The sequence below is a fragment of the Amia ocellicauda genome, chromosome 19 (genome assembly GCF_036373705.1).
Source record: "Amia ocellicauda isolate fAmiCal2 chromosome 19, fAmiCal2.hap1, whole genome shotgun sequence".
NCBI classification, from domain to species: Eukaryota; Metazoa; Chordata; class Actinopteri; order Amiiformes; family Amiidae; genus Amia; species Amia ocellicauda.
The window spans coordinates 7,360,943-7,375,880 of NC_089868.1; the positions used below are offsets into that span (position 1 = coordinate 7,360,943).

At 39.0% G+C, this 14,938-nt stretch overlaps 1 protein-coding gene across 1 annotated transcript; it reads left to right on the plus strand.

Annotated features, from left to right (window-relative positions):
- Positions 1-1,977: 1,977 nt before the first annotated feature.
- Positions 1,978-13,044, plus strand: rtca (RNA 3'-terminal phosphate cyclase). Its single transcript, XM_066691928.1, has 11 exons — positions 1,978-2,516; positions 2,626-2,726; positions 3,678-3,821; positions 6,795-6,918; positions 7,500-7,558; positions 8,991-9,132; positions 9,753-9,877; positions 10,728-10,786; positions 10,924-11,018; positions 11,890-11,994; positions 12,601-13,044. The coding sequence occupies exons 1-11, from the start codon at positions 2,472-2,474 to the stop codon at positions 12,697-12,699; spliced, it is 1,098 nt and encodes a 365-aa protein (XP_066548025.1). The 5' UTR covers positions 1,978-2,471; the 3' UTR covers positions 12,700-13,044.
- The last annotated feature ends 1,894 nt before the right edge of the window (positions 13,045-14,938 follow it).

Below are 14,938 nucleotides of genomic sequence, written 5' to 3' on the forward strand. Positions count from 1 at the left end.
CTGCAGATGTACAAGTCTATGTGGTAGGGGTTCAGGGTGAAGCCCAGTCCAGCCTGAGGTGCGTCCAGTCAATGTCTGGAGCACAGTACAAAGCAAAGCAAATAAACACTTAAGCAAAATACACAGGAGTGAAATAACCATCTAATCAACACAATCACAAAATAGAATAAAACATTAAAGTGACATCATTATTAATAAAACATAAGATTAATCAAGCAAATAGTGTTATTGTGAGTCCTCAATGACCTCGCATGTCCCAAGAGTGGCAGACACTCTTTCCCTCTCTTGCAATAAAGCATTCTAATTTGATCTCAGTTTGAGTCATTGTAATGTATAGATAACATTTCTTACAGGTTGTTAGCATTGCAATGTTTTCTAACTTAAGTCGACTTGAAAAATGATACTACTAGGTTTCTACTAATAGCATGCATACAATATAGCCCTTATCATATTTGTTTTTCAATGCAGATCAATATAGTAAATATACCACACACAAAAAACATCTGATTTTTAGGAATGTCCTATTCAACCATTGTTTTCATGCAACAAACAATATTCCATGGCCATTATTAGGGATTTGGATTTTGCATTAATGTACTGCTCTGGGCCTATGTAATGGAAGCCCCCAAATAACACATTAAACTACAGGCTGTGTACTTGTGCCATTAAAGAAGGTAGTTGAGAATTAAGCCTTTTGGGTAAACAAGCAACAGGTTTATGAGCTACAGGCCAGTACTTATTTATCAATCTGCTATCGATATTAAGTGTATGTGAAAATGTGAACGTGAATGTTGTTTTTGAATCCCAGTCAATAACAACTTGCTATTGATGGAATGCACTGATACAAAAAATCTAGTTGAAAATACTTTTTAAAAAACTTCATTCTTACACTCAGTATATGTAACTTGCAGTTATTTTAAGTTGCCAGTACTAAATTTTGTATAGTTTGTGGACCTTAGATCATTTATGTACCTTCACCTTAGGTAAAAAAAATCTAGGTAAACTTTGGCATAAATTGGTTTAACTTAATTATTATAATTATTAATTTTAACTCAACTTCTACACCAAGTGAACTATACCTAAGTAAGCAATACTTTAATTGTTGTTTGTTTTCTTTAAAGTTTACTTGTATTAGTTTGTTTTAGTTAAGTAATTAAGTAGGCATTAATGAGGCAGTGCATGACACCGGCAAGTAATATGTCAGACTATTAAATATGTATAATTTATTTGATGTAAATTACTTGATTTTTATTTTTCAGTGTGCCCATCGATATAGTCGGTAGTGGTGTCCAGCTGTTTTGTATATGAACACATATACCACAAACACCAGTGAAAGCATGACACAATGCGACAAACAAGTCCTGCTGGTGATGGTCTGCAAACCAAAGATGCTTGGAAAGCCATTCTAGAATTTATTATGTAAAAATGGGGTGATCTGAGACGTGTACACGCATAGTCTAGACTCTAAACAAATTTTCCTTGCTCCGTCTATTCTATATTTTTAAGGTAATCTCTACATGTTCAGAAATAGTTAGCCTATACATGGAAATCCCAAAAGTGTTTGTGAAGACCATCAGCATAAATTATGTTCGCTGTGTATTGTGTTGGAAAACAACGATCACGAAGAATCCCATCAGAATATACGGACGTTCGAATTTACGAAACGTGTGTTCTTTGTGGTACACCTCTGTCCAATATGAAACACACATGTTTAAAAAGTCATTAGACTAGTGCTGGGCATGATGACGTGATGGTAAAGGGGCACTATTCTTTGTTATGAAAACAGCAACTGACTCACACAAGAACAACCTGAAGTCAAGATTAAAATCGGTTTTAATAAACTCCGACCTCTACAGTGATATGAGCAGTTAATTATATATATATATATATATATATATATATATATATATATATATATATATATATATATATATATACTGAGATTCACGTATTTTCTTGGGTTTGGATTTACTACTGCATCTCTTTCCGCCCGAGCAGAGCCTGCTCGACCAGCCTTTTATCCTCCAGTGCGCTAACTTTCACACAATGCGCTCCAACTCCCCGAGTCCTTGTGCGCATGTCTGGATTGGATAATATGGCGCAGTCCATTGATTACTGCTTGATGTGCAACTAAGTAGCTCTCCGCCGATAAAGTGCAAAAGTGTCCGAAAAGAGAAGCCGGGGAGTTTGAACGGCGAGGAGGAAAGACGACAGCTTACTGGACCGTTTCCACACCACTAAAAGAAACCCAAACGCGGTAGGATCCGTCTGTATGTGCGAGTCTGTGCCGGGCTGCTGCGGCTTCATTATTGTCCGCGGCCGGTGAATCTCATTGTTAGACGCCGGGGTCGCCGCTGTTCTCCTCGGCTCGACTGCGCACTCTCACTCGTCCGTCGCATCTATTTCCAAAGTTTCTGATCGGCGATCGGGGCTGTATTTCTTTATTGATCGGTCATTTTTTCTTCTCAAAAATGGCCGCAACAACATTAGAAATGGACGGCAGTATAATGGAGGGGGTGAGTATCTTAGCAGAATGGAGAAACTCCTTGATTTAAAGATATTATCAATCGTAATAAAATGATAACGTGGGGAACCCCTAATCGTCACCTCTCTGTTTTGTACCAGGGGGGACAGATCCTGAGAGTATCCGCTGCACTGAGTTGCATCCAAGGCGCATCCATCAAAATATCCAAAATCCGGGCTGGGAGGACCACGCCGGGGTTAAGGTAGCGCACTTTGCACGATCACTTTCTTTAATGCGTTTAAACTATGAGAAATATTGTCAAAAACAGGTGGAGCTGTGATTTTGGAAAGCTATTGGCCTTGCTGGTGCTCTGTGAAATAGAAAACAGAACAAGCAAAAACACAAAGTGCTTTCTCTCTTATACTAGTGGAGAAACAAGTTAAATAATACACAAAACCTAGGTTCTTGGTCCATAATTACTTCGACTGGAGTATGATTTTACCTTATTCACTTTCATATTTCTTATGTGTTTAATTTTTAAACAGTTGTCTTTTATACAGTGTTCAGCACTGGTATTAATACATTCTTCATAGGATCCTTTGTTATAAAACCCCACGCACATGGCATCTCCTACAAAAAAAAAGTAAAACGTTCAGTTTATTTTATTTTATAGCTTTTTAAAATCTATTGTTGCCATAAAAGGTCAAACTCAGTGTTTATTTTCCAGTTTAATGTAATTGGGGGAAAAAACTAAAATCTGCAATCAATGATTTGTAAAGCATAGACCAACATCCCCCCCTCCCCCCTTTTTCACGTTATGAGATGGAAACAAAATCCCATCTCAAATCCTGCTATTACTTTTCACTTTTAAACCATCAAAGAAAGTTAAACACTCAGATAATTAAAACTATAGTATTTGGTCAAAGCATAATATTTTCAAAGGACTTCTTTGAGGATGCAATACTTACTTAAAGCATAGTTACAATTTAATGGTATTTATATTTAATGTATATTGTTTGTAAATACATCTTGTTCAGTTTTTAAATCCTCTTGCATTGTGAATGTTTTTTTAATTTATTTTTTAATCACTTTATTTTAAATGAAATAATTCAGATGAGTTGATTTGTATACAGGTTGCTTAAAAATGTTAAAAAAAAAAAAGACGTTTTGATAAACTAGACAACCAAACCCTTCCCCACTACATTTTCTGTAGGCCCCAGCATCTGTCAGGGCTGGAGCTGATCAGAGATCTGTGTGATGGACACTTGGAAGGAGGTGAAGTTGGCTCTACAGAAATCACACTGAGCACAGGAAAAATCAAGGGTGGGAACCATGTTGCAGACACGAAAACTGCAGGGTAAGACTATCCAGGGCTATGACTGTAAAGCCTTTTTGTGGGGCTGGATTTTAGTGCAGTACAGCACTGTTTGCAACCCCCTCCCCTATGTGCATACATACTTCCAACTAAAGTACCTAAAAGTATGTACAGAAATGTAAAGTTAGTATACACCCAGATGGTGTGGGGAAATTGATTCATAATAAGTTTGTCATGCTTTGTGATGCGTAATGCTTTCTTGAATTGGAGTTGCAGAATCTTAAGGAGGGATGAAAAATTAATTATTTTAGTTGCAACATTCACAGGTGATTGGGTAAAGGTAGTTCACAGTATCTGAAATGCTGATTTATTTCTCTAGTTTTCTTTACACGTGAAGGGTGTCTAAAGTCATACATTAAATATGGAGATTTCACGAACATCACATCAAAACCATGTCTGTATGTGTATAGCAGATTTGGATATGGAGGCATACTTCAAAGCTAGAATGGCAACCCTCCATAGCTTATCTAATCTGCTGAATCGAACATTTTCCACAACAAGCAGCACTGTATGTCAGTTTTTCAGTTTTACCTGAGACATTGTTTGGTATATCCTGATACCACTATCCTGATAGTGACCCACGTATTGAGCTTATATTATTCATCCTTTCATTTGGATGCATTTGATTTCTTTTGCAGATCCCATTTATTATTTAACCCTATGGTAACACAAGAATAAACTTGTCTTGACAGCACTTACAAAGCAGTACAAATGTATTCTAGTTATGTGCTGACGCATCTTAGATTGCATAATACAAATGAAGGAACAGAGCTCATGTGTGAGAGACCCTAGTTACATAAAATCATATTCAGAAATATGGTTTTATTTTAGATTTTAAGGCATTCTAGAATTTCAGTGGTCCAAATGGGGAACAAAACTGCTTTAAGATAGTTTGGAGATGATGTCTAAAATTATCTGTAATGTACAAATGGTAGGCCAAAACCTGGTCTTTGGAAGTACTGCAGGAGTAGATTAGTTTACCAATCCTTAGGGGAGAAGCACAGAAATTGCCAGTGGTATATGCAAAATAATATTTGCAATTAATTTATGTAATGAGATTTTTCTAGTATTGCTCTCACTTGATTTAAGCTGAAGCTCCAGTTTGGAGCTCCTTCACAGACCCTGTTATGTAGTATAATTCATGTGATGGTGTTGCAGTTGGATCTGGCTCTAGAATAAACTGATATCTAAGCAGCACCCACTCTGTTTACAGCTAGTGATTCAGATGGTGGGGCAGTCTGCAGGTATTCATTATTCATAGACTTGGCTGGAAAGCTGAGTGTTGTAGACCAACTCTTGCTGCCTGCTCAACGCTGCCAGGTTAGGATTTCTGCTGCCTGTGATAAGATTCTCCAGTTTTAGGGTCTAAGGTCCGCTGTTATTTGTGCAGACTTTTTCTCCGTCAACTGTTTGTTGCCATACTGATTTTATTTGGATGATGTTTTCATCCCAGGCTACCTGCATTGAAATGTCGAAAAAACTATTGGACTAAAAACAGCAAATGAGCTATGAAATTGATAGTCACTCCAAAATATCTATCTGCCTATACGGCAGATTTATAGGTCTTCATGAAATCATAAGTTGATTAAAAACGTGGAAACCCCATAACATTCATAACATTTCCCGCTCAATTATAAAAGTGTGTTGGTGAAATCATTCATTTGGAATAGAATCTGGACCCAACAATTGCATACTTATAAGCTTTTAAGGGCCAGGTTTCCCTTAATTAAAATCTCTCAATTTAACAAAATAATGAATGTGATCCCAGCCTGTAGAAATCAGTCATTTAGGCTAGACTGTAAAATGAATGAGACTGCATCTCTCCAAGGCCAGGGCTGGAGGCTACTGCTGCAGAGTAATCTATCTTAATTCAGGAAGGTTGTAAGAGTGTGGTAAAATACAGTAAATAGCTACACTAGATACAGCAAATTACTTTGTGCCTGAGTTCCAAACATGTAGAACTCAGAAGTAAGAGTTGGTTATATTCTGATCCTTTATGGTTGGCACTATAATAAGTTAACAGGGAGATGCCTCCTAGTATTTACAGGAGTAGTTTAAACTGAGAGAAACTTAAAGTAAGGGAGAGAGCAACAAGGACAGACCAGGCTGTTAAATTGGAGCAAGCAGCTGCTCTATTTAACTGCTCTACCGGGGTGTGTTTACTCTTTTCTTCAAGGTCTCTTGGAGGTGATATTTAAGGAGATGCACCTGATTCAAGCTCTGGGGTATATACTGCATTCTGATGAATAGAGAATGTAATAATTAGTCTTGATGAGTAGGCTACTTAACAGTACTGGGAGAATAAAAGCTGGACGGGGGGGAGGGCCACTGAATTGGTCGATCACTGCGATGCAGTCAGAAATCTAATTTCCAATGGGAAATTAAAGGAATACTTCAGTATTTTGGCATATTATATTGATTTCCTACTCCACCAGAGTCATTTGAATTCATGGATACCATTTTTAGTTTTGTTCATCCAGTTTGTAGGAATCTGAACTTAGCAGTTGCTGGAAGCAAAAGGTCACAAATAGTTGACTCTCAAAAGTCGCCTAATAGAACTTTTAAATACTTAATATACAAATGTGCTATCCACCCAGCTTTTAAGTATTCTGTACAAGTCTATACAACATCCAAAGTATTTTGATGAATGTTTAAAAATATTTTTATTTTGGAACTGTCTAGCTGAACTACGCAGAACCAAAAGTAGTCTGTAAATAAGGAAATGTTTGGAAACTCATTTCTTACAATTACGATTAATGAATTTATAGAACTATCTATAGTAATGTAAGACTACTCAAAAGCTTGGCCATTTGTCATCTGTAGTTAAATTATCTATTAGCTGGCTTTTGAGTGTCAGCAATTTGCGAGCATATGCTTCCAGCAACTGTGCTAAACTAACGCAATGAAACCTTCAAACTGGGAATTCCTAAAAATGGCCCTGTGTTGTTGTTTCAGGAGTGTGGGGCTGCTTCTGCAGGTGGCCTTGCCCTGCGTGCTGTTTGCAGACTCTCCCTCTGAGCTCTCTCTCAAAGGAGGAACCAACGCTGAGATGGCTCCCCAGATCGACTACACTTTAAAGGTAGGTGGAAGACTGACAGCGGATGGCCTTGGCCTTTTTGCTACAGCACCTCATTAACCATGATCTGGTAAACCTCTCCTTCTAAGTAGACCATAGCAAAAAACATGTGGGTGGCATTACTAGTAACTGTCCCAGAAACTAGATCCTTGTGTTTGGGCTGAGGATGTGCAAAGGGAATTTTTACTAATATCTCCCCTTGTTTTGTATAGGTAAATAGTGCATGGCATTCAGTGTCTGGGAACCTCCCTCTTTGTTGGGTATTTAACCATTTGAAAACAATGGCTTTCTCCCATAAGGCACACATGTAATTAATTCCTTTGGTAGTTATTAGTTGTTGTTTCACCACATGCACATTGTTTTAGGAAGCTTTTCTGTGCCTCGAATTGAATCCATAGAAGGCAGAGGTAGCAAAGTTATATAAATGTTATGTATCATCCCCAAATTCCATTTATGTATGGCAGCCTTCAATCCTCTAAAACAGTATAAAGAATAGCAGCCAGATTTGGAGGACTCCTCGGCAGAAAATAACCTACTGGCTTCATGGGAAAAAATATGACTGATTGTAGATGAATGTCTTGTAGGTGTTCAAGTCCATGGTGGAGAAATTCGGAGTCAAGTTTGACTGCGATTTGAAGATGAGGTGAGAAACCGAAGTCTCCAGCGTTCCTCGTGGTATTGAATGCACAGGGTGTTTCCCAAAACACACAACCCTTTAAATTACACATTTCCCGAAATACACAACCTACAGAATGATTTTGGCGTAAAAGAAAACAAGGGAATTGGCGAATGTACTACCCGAGCAACTTTCTGAAATCGCACCTGACAAAATTGGCAGGAGTATGGAGTAGCAGTTAGGGCTCTGGATTCTGGAGTGGAGGGTTATGGGTTCAATCCCAGGTGGGGGACACTGCTGTTGTACTCTAGAGTAAAGTACTTTACTGTACATTATAAACCCAGCTGTAGAAATGGTTTATTGTATGTAAAAATGTGATCTATTATATAAATTATTAGTCACCCCGGATAGGGCGTGTGCTAGGAAATATATTAAGTCATTATAATGATATACCTTAAAGAGCAATGTGCTTTTTTTTTAGTGAAAAGCTTTTACCAAAGTGCTCATGTAGTTCAAGCAGAGCTCAATAAGACATGTATTGTCTGTAGAAAAATATAATTCCACGTGTTCATGAAGCAATGATGCCACTTTTGTAAAATGCGTTAACTTGATTTAAAGGCAACCTTTACTTACAGGAGTTGAACTTTCCCCAGTCTGTTTTGTTCTGTTACACCAAACTATTTTTTTGACTTGCTTTTCAGTAAATGTATGCAATTTAAACTGGAGTATCTGGGAACGCCCTGTATCTTTTGTTGAAAAATGTTGTGCTGGGGACCCATTTGGGTCTGTATTGTTTGGGATCCCATCCCTATTTCTCCCAATTTCGTATTACTTGTTTTCTTCAGGATTACTGTAAGTCCCCCTGGAAAGGACATCTTCTAACAACATAACTAAAGTTGGGTTCAAAAACTGATCATTTAGACCATTTGTGAGGTTTATCCAAGCTGGAAGTAGAACATACAATAACAAAAAAAACACTACTTCTCTACCTAATAAGTCTATTTCTATACCAAACAAATAATTTGATTATTCAGATGGTGTTTTTCTTATAGTGCTAATGATAGTGATTGGGACAATTGACACTTTACATTGAAGAACAGCTCCAGAGAATGTGTGTAAGCTAATCAGCATAGTGTGGGAAGCAATGAAGGAAGCTGCTGCACTTGAGAGAGAGGGTTAATCCAGCAAACAAGCAATGGTGTAGAATTCCTTTCCTCTGATTAGTCAGTTTCCCTCATTTCATCCCACTGTGCTATAAAATCACTTGCAGCAGCTCTTCAGCCATATACTTCTATTGGCATTGTCTGGCAGGGGTATAGAATGACACCATCGGAATAACGAAATGGTTTACCCCAGTGCTACAGAGCTGACAATGAACTGTCCTATAGCTATAGATTTTCCACCAGGATGTTATGCCTTTTTAAGTCATAAACTCACCATGTTGCCTTTTCTCACACAGAGGTTACTACCCCAAGGGTGGTGGTGAGATCATTGTAAAAACTAAACCAGTGAAGGAGCTCACTCCGGTCAATTTCACAGAGAGAGGCAACATCACCAAGATCTACGGGCGAGCCTTCGTGGCGGGGGTGCTCCCTCATAAAGTAGGTAGTCCGAGTGATCTCCCGCCGTCACCTAACAATCAAAGCACAGCCTGGTAAAGGCAGACCACAAATGCCAGTTTTCTTAATTTTTGTTTTATGGGCTGTAACTGCACATGAGATCTTATCCATAGTGGGCCGCTGCTCTCACTTCCTCAGATTCTTCCTTCATCTAGAATAAGGCCTTTATATCTGGGATAGACGGGTCTTTAGGATTAGTATATCTGTAGTTTCTGGGTATTTCATTGCGTATTTGTTGGGGAGTGATGGTGGTTTCTGCCTTTGTTTTCTGAAAAGCCCTTCATCCAGTGGTTTTGCTAAATCACTATAGGGCATTCAGGCTGAGCTTGGGTAGTCATGGGCAGTAGAATGGTGAAGCCTCATTGTGAAGCCCGTAGAGCAGTGTCACATGGTGCGCCTTCACAGTCCTGCACCCATAAGACCTGATTTCCAGATATGAGGGGACTGATTTCCTTTATCCATCAGATACACACCAATCAAATTACATACATTTCTGTTGAAGTGTACAGAACGAGGAAGCAATCTGAAAAGCACGTATGAACTCTATAATAACTTTTTATTCCTCCCCTTTCCTGCTTGTTTTTTTTCGTCTTCTTGTAAAGCTCGCCAAAGATATGTCAACGATAGCTGTTCGCCTCATCAGGAAAGAGATCAAGGACCTTTATATCAACATTCAGTCTTTGCAGGAGAAGAAGGATGAGGCCTTTGGCAATGGCAGTGGGATCATGTAAGAATCAGAGTGTTTGTAGTGTTGGTTTAATCATCAGTTCCTTCCCATAAAAGCCACTCTGGATTTTGTGGTTGCTTTACTTATAACACTGTCATCTAATCTTGTGGGGAGTGGTTGGGACAAAGTCCCTTTTACACTAGCGTGCTCTACCCAGGCCGACCCTACCCTGGTAACAACACTGAGTTGAGCGGTTTGGGTACGTGCTCTAACACCACAGTTTCAACTAAGTAAGTTGGCATTATTGTTACTGAAGGAAGTACACTGTGTGCAGGGCCTTTCATCCTGCTCCACCCAGGTCAGTGCCTGGCTGAACCACCGCCTGATGTGCTCTTGATCTGGGTCGACCCAATTTCGACCAGTATACATGCATTCACAATAACGAAAATCAGACCTTGGGTTGCGGGGAAAAAAAAATTGTTACCCTGGTTGGTGTGCTAGTGTGAAGGGGCCAGGGTTAGGGTCAATTCCACAATTTCTATTTCCCTTGTTAGATGCGTTTCAAATTCCAATTATTTTTGCCTTAATTGACATAATTGGGTCTCATGCAAATTAGAACTGAACTGAAAAAGCAATTGCAAACAGAATTGGAAATGAAAAACTGGAATTGACCCCGACCTGGAAAGATGCTATTCGGAACAGAACTGTAAACAGTGCAACAGTGATTGAAATCTTCAGGGAAAATCACTGACGTTCTTGATGGGGTATAGGTCGTATAAGGAAAGTTTGGATTTGGGCTGGGAGAGCTGAGTTATAAGTTGCACTCAGTATAGATTAGTATCTTCAAAGGGATCAACCCCAGCTTCTCTGCATGAGTGCTTTTGGATTAATCAGTTATTTTTCATTCCAGCATCATTGCGGAGTCCTCCACAGGCTGCATTTTTGCGGGTTCTGCTCTGGGGAAGAAAGGTGGGTATTGTAGGATGACATTCTGATTGACTAGGAAATCCTTCTGACCGGTGCATTGCACTACATTGCATTACATATGTATTTTGGGCCTGTTAATAGAGGAATGACTCCCTTTTGTATTTCTGGCTTCTGTTCAGGTGTGTACGTGGATAAGGTTGGCATAGAAGCTGCAGAGATGCTCCTGAGGAACATTAGACACAATGGCTGCGTGGACGAGTTCCTGCAAGATCAGGTGAGCTACGGGCCGAGCACACTTACACCGAGACCAGGGCTGCCAGGTAGCACACTTGGAGATCCGATTTCAAACTTGAAGCAATGAACATCTAAATTAAGTGTCAGACCTTTGTGAAATTGGTATTAATTGGCATGAATGAGGCCGAAACAACAAGGTTCCCCTGTGTGATTTACATGTCACTCAATTAACAGGCTTGACAAAAGTAAAGAATCCCTATTTACATAAACTCTGGATGTGACATGTCATACTGGGTACCCAAGGGGTTAAAATAACATAACTATCTGAAGTAAATGTGAGATGCTTTGAAATGGGACTTTTATGCTTCCATCCAAGTTCTGACCTGCACTGTAGTGTTAAATTTGTTTATAATTGTTCTTTCAAGGTGCTCTTACCCAGGGTAACTTACAGTTGTCAAACAATATACACATGTCAAGGACAATAATATAGCAATAGCAGGAATATGCAATATACAACTTTAATCTCAATTAAAATACCTAAGTACACCCAAAACTTGTTTTGAGCAATAATATTTAGACGCCTGTTAGGTGACTGTCAATTTATTACTGGGCGTACTCCTTTTAAGAATCAGTGGCATTTTTGCTTAATGCAATCATCCTTCAGCAGATCCACACACTTAGCATGTATTAAATTCCTGGATTATCCATGTATAATTTCATGTGGGAATTCTGTGAGTGGATTGCTGCTTACAGCACACCAAAAAAAAGGATTTCTGTAAAACTGAGACTGACTTAAAAAGCTTTTTTTTTGTGTGTCATTGGCAATGTGTTCCACAACAGCCATGTACGTGTTCTTCATTTGAAGAGGAGATTGCAGTTGAAACTGACTGTCTTTTGTCCCTCCCTGACAGCTCATCATCTTCATGGCATTAGCGAATGGCACATCCAGGATCCGGACCGGCCCCCTCACCCTGCACACACAGACTGCCATACACGTGGCTGAGCAATTGACAAAGGTTGGTGGCGAGCCTGACACTGTCTAGGGAAACCACCAGCTTTTCCCAGTTTTTTCGAATGTTACTGATGCCTCTGACATCACCTCTTGGTACCAAAAATGTTGGTGTCTTACAGTCTGCCACTCATAACTATTTTCAATAGAACACAAACCTTAATGTTATATATTCAGTCTTCCTGTTTATGTCAATGCTCTGAAGTAGGGTGTGGTGGGCCTCAGTTTTCAAACAAAGATTTATAATATACAGTATTCTATCTTTCTTGTGCCTATGTTTTCTGTAGATTCCGATTTGGTAAATGTGATGCTGCCCCCTATGCACGCGTTAAAGTTATTTACAAGTCTATTGGGAGACCTGTATGAATGTCTGTGTATGATGCCCACGCATGTTCACTGGGATGTAGAAGCATAATTCAGCCTTTATTGTACATGCCATGGGGTTACCCAATAAATTGCATTTAATTTTCAGCAAGAGAACAGAACTTAATCTGTACTACCTGCAATCATCACTTAAAATGTTTTAAAATGTTTTAAAATGTTTAAAAGTGCATTGCCTTTTTTTCTGCTTCCACTTCAAGATCACTTACAATGCTTTGTTTCTCTTTTTCAGGCCAAATTTACAGTTACCAAGGCAGAAGATGACAATGCCAACAGTGATACCTATATAATTGAGTGCCAGGGCATTGGGATGGCCAATCCAAACTTCTAATGTGTTCGTTAGTCGTTACTTTACCTATATGGGTTACAGCAGAGGCAATACCCCCCTCCCCACTCAGACACATGCACACATAGCACGGTTTCTTTCTGATGAAAGGTCGGCAATGGAGAAGTTGAAATTCTTTTGAAATTATAATGGGGATTTTTGTTTTGTTTTGCGCAGTCACAACAGTCTCATTGAATTGGATCTTAAGGCAAGTGGACGACTGCACAAATTTCCTGTCTTGTGTGTGTGTATATAAAATCAATTGACAACCTAAAAGCCTGTCTCTGTGTACCCCTATTGACTGCCTAAGTTGCTCAGGGGAATGCCTAACAATAAAATTATTCTTGGAAACTTTGGTTGTCATGTAGTATTATTATTATTATTATTATTATTATTATTATTATTATAGTATTAAATCAAGTGGTGGACATTAGTCTCCCCATACACTAAATGTACAGGACGTCTGCATGAAACATGGCTTCTGTACTGGGTCTGATGTTGACAGTATCGCTTAATGTGCTTTAATATATCCTTAATCTATATGCAAAGGAAAGTCAAGCTCTTGTTTTTAAATACACAAATGCACAAGGTCATATTTTAGGGCAAAATTGGGGGATCCTAAATCTAACCTTTCTTTGTTAAACGTCAAAAAAGTGCTTGAGGGAACAGTGTGACTAACAGTTGCACATGCATCAGTGGGTACAGGTCCCTCTGTTTTTGTTTTTTTGTTTTTTTTTACTGGTCGTGTTTTTACTCTAGCCAAATTATTGCTCCAGTTGCAGAGCATAGTTTAATATTAATTATCTAATTATCAACCTCTCTCTACTCTTTGGTGTCTAGAGCCAGGTTAGGCCACACATGTTGTTCCACCTTTATTACACTGATATTTACGGAAGTCCTTAATTTAAACCCTGATTAAACTGAATACATTGCACTAGCTGAGTCGTTGTAGAATTCATATCAAGTAAGATTCATTGCATATTTTACTTAATCTCCCAAATGTTAAAAATAATCAAAAAGCTGAGATTAGGCAAAAATACTAGTTCAGTTATGTATTTGAGAGCTTTGTTTGAATAAACTGTGGAACAGTATAGCCCCCACAGCAGAAATAGGAAATTGCATTAGACTAATATTTGCAGAAAATAGAAATGCCCTTTTAAAGTCTCAATTTGGCAGCATGTCCTGCTGTGTCTAAATACCATTTCTATTGGGCCATTTATTTTAATATGGTGGAAGCCTGTCAACCACATTTTGGTTTTACTCCATTATTTCACCTGATCCCTTTAAAACCAAACATGTGACAGTTTTTTGAACCCAATTTGTAAATCAGAGTATCTTAAAAGTTTTCAATCCTGTGTTTGGGTTGATTGATTTTGTCAAATGACCACAAGGAGCTAACTTGATTGTTTTCTTCCTGCAATTTACAATAAATGTATCTCTTTTTTTTCCCATTTTAAATACAAATCTTATCCCTCCTGATGCCTGGAAAACTGCTATTGTTTGTCTCGCCTAAAACTGAGCCAGGTCACATTGCATCACCTAAGGCCTGCAAGTGTATAACAAACACGTAGAGATCTGTCTGCATGTGGTGTTTTTTCTGACATCTAGGTCTTTTTTTTTTTTTGGCAGGGCTACATAACTGAATATTTGGAAGAAAGTGTGCTTTGTGAATTTTATATCAGCACGCTTATGCAGTCTCTAAATCCTCACTTAAAAAAACTATCTCTGGTATTCTTTTCTGCAAATAAATGACTTTGCAGGGATTATGGCAGTAATTTCAATTTAGAAAGCTATAATCCACTAGAAAAGTCAGAGAAATGATCCTCCAGGTCACTAGCTTTCTTCTAGAGCTTGGCCTGCGTGAGCCAGAGATGGCATCAGGGTGCTACCACGGCTGTGAGGGATCTCCCCATGGTTTTCCTTCCCTCGCACACCAAATCCATTACATATGCCAACACAAGATCCAGCTCCTCTGCATGTCCCGCAGAGTGTCGCTCCCTCATTCGTCCCACATGGTGTCCCACGTAGAGGACTAGGATGGCCTGTGCGTTGGCTGCCTGGACCGCTGAAGTTTTGGTGGAGTATGTTTTTTTGAGCATAACGTTGGTGGTGCTGCACTGTTTGTTAGGACAAAGGTTTTTTTTGCCTAACAGCGCATTAGCCTGTACCAGTCTGGTCACTGAGTCTCCTATTGGTGGGAAGGATCCCAGGCACTTCTGGTCCACCCCCGCCTTTGCGCACATCA

Bases quoted from the DNA above. Each gene is read 5' to 3' on its own strand.
- rtca (XM_066691928.1), top strand. From the start codon at position 2,472: ATGGCCGCAACAACATTAGAAATGGACGGCAGTATAATGGAGGGG. The intron at 3,822-6,794 runs GTAAGACTATCC...TTGTTGTTTCAG, and splicing joins GCAGACACGAAAACTGCAGG to GAGTGTGGGGCTGCTTCTGC. The intron at 9,133-9,752 runs GTAGGTAGTCCG...CTTCTTGTAAAG, and splicing joins CGGGGGTGCTCCCTCATAAA to CTCGCCAAAGATATGTCAAC.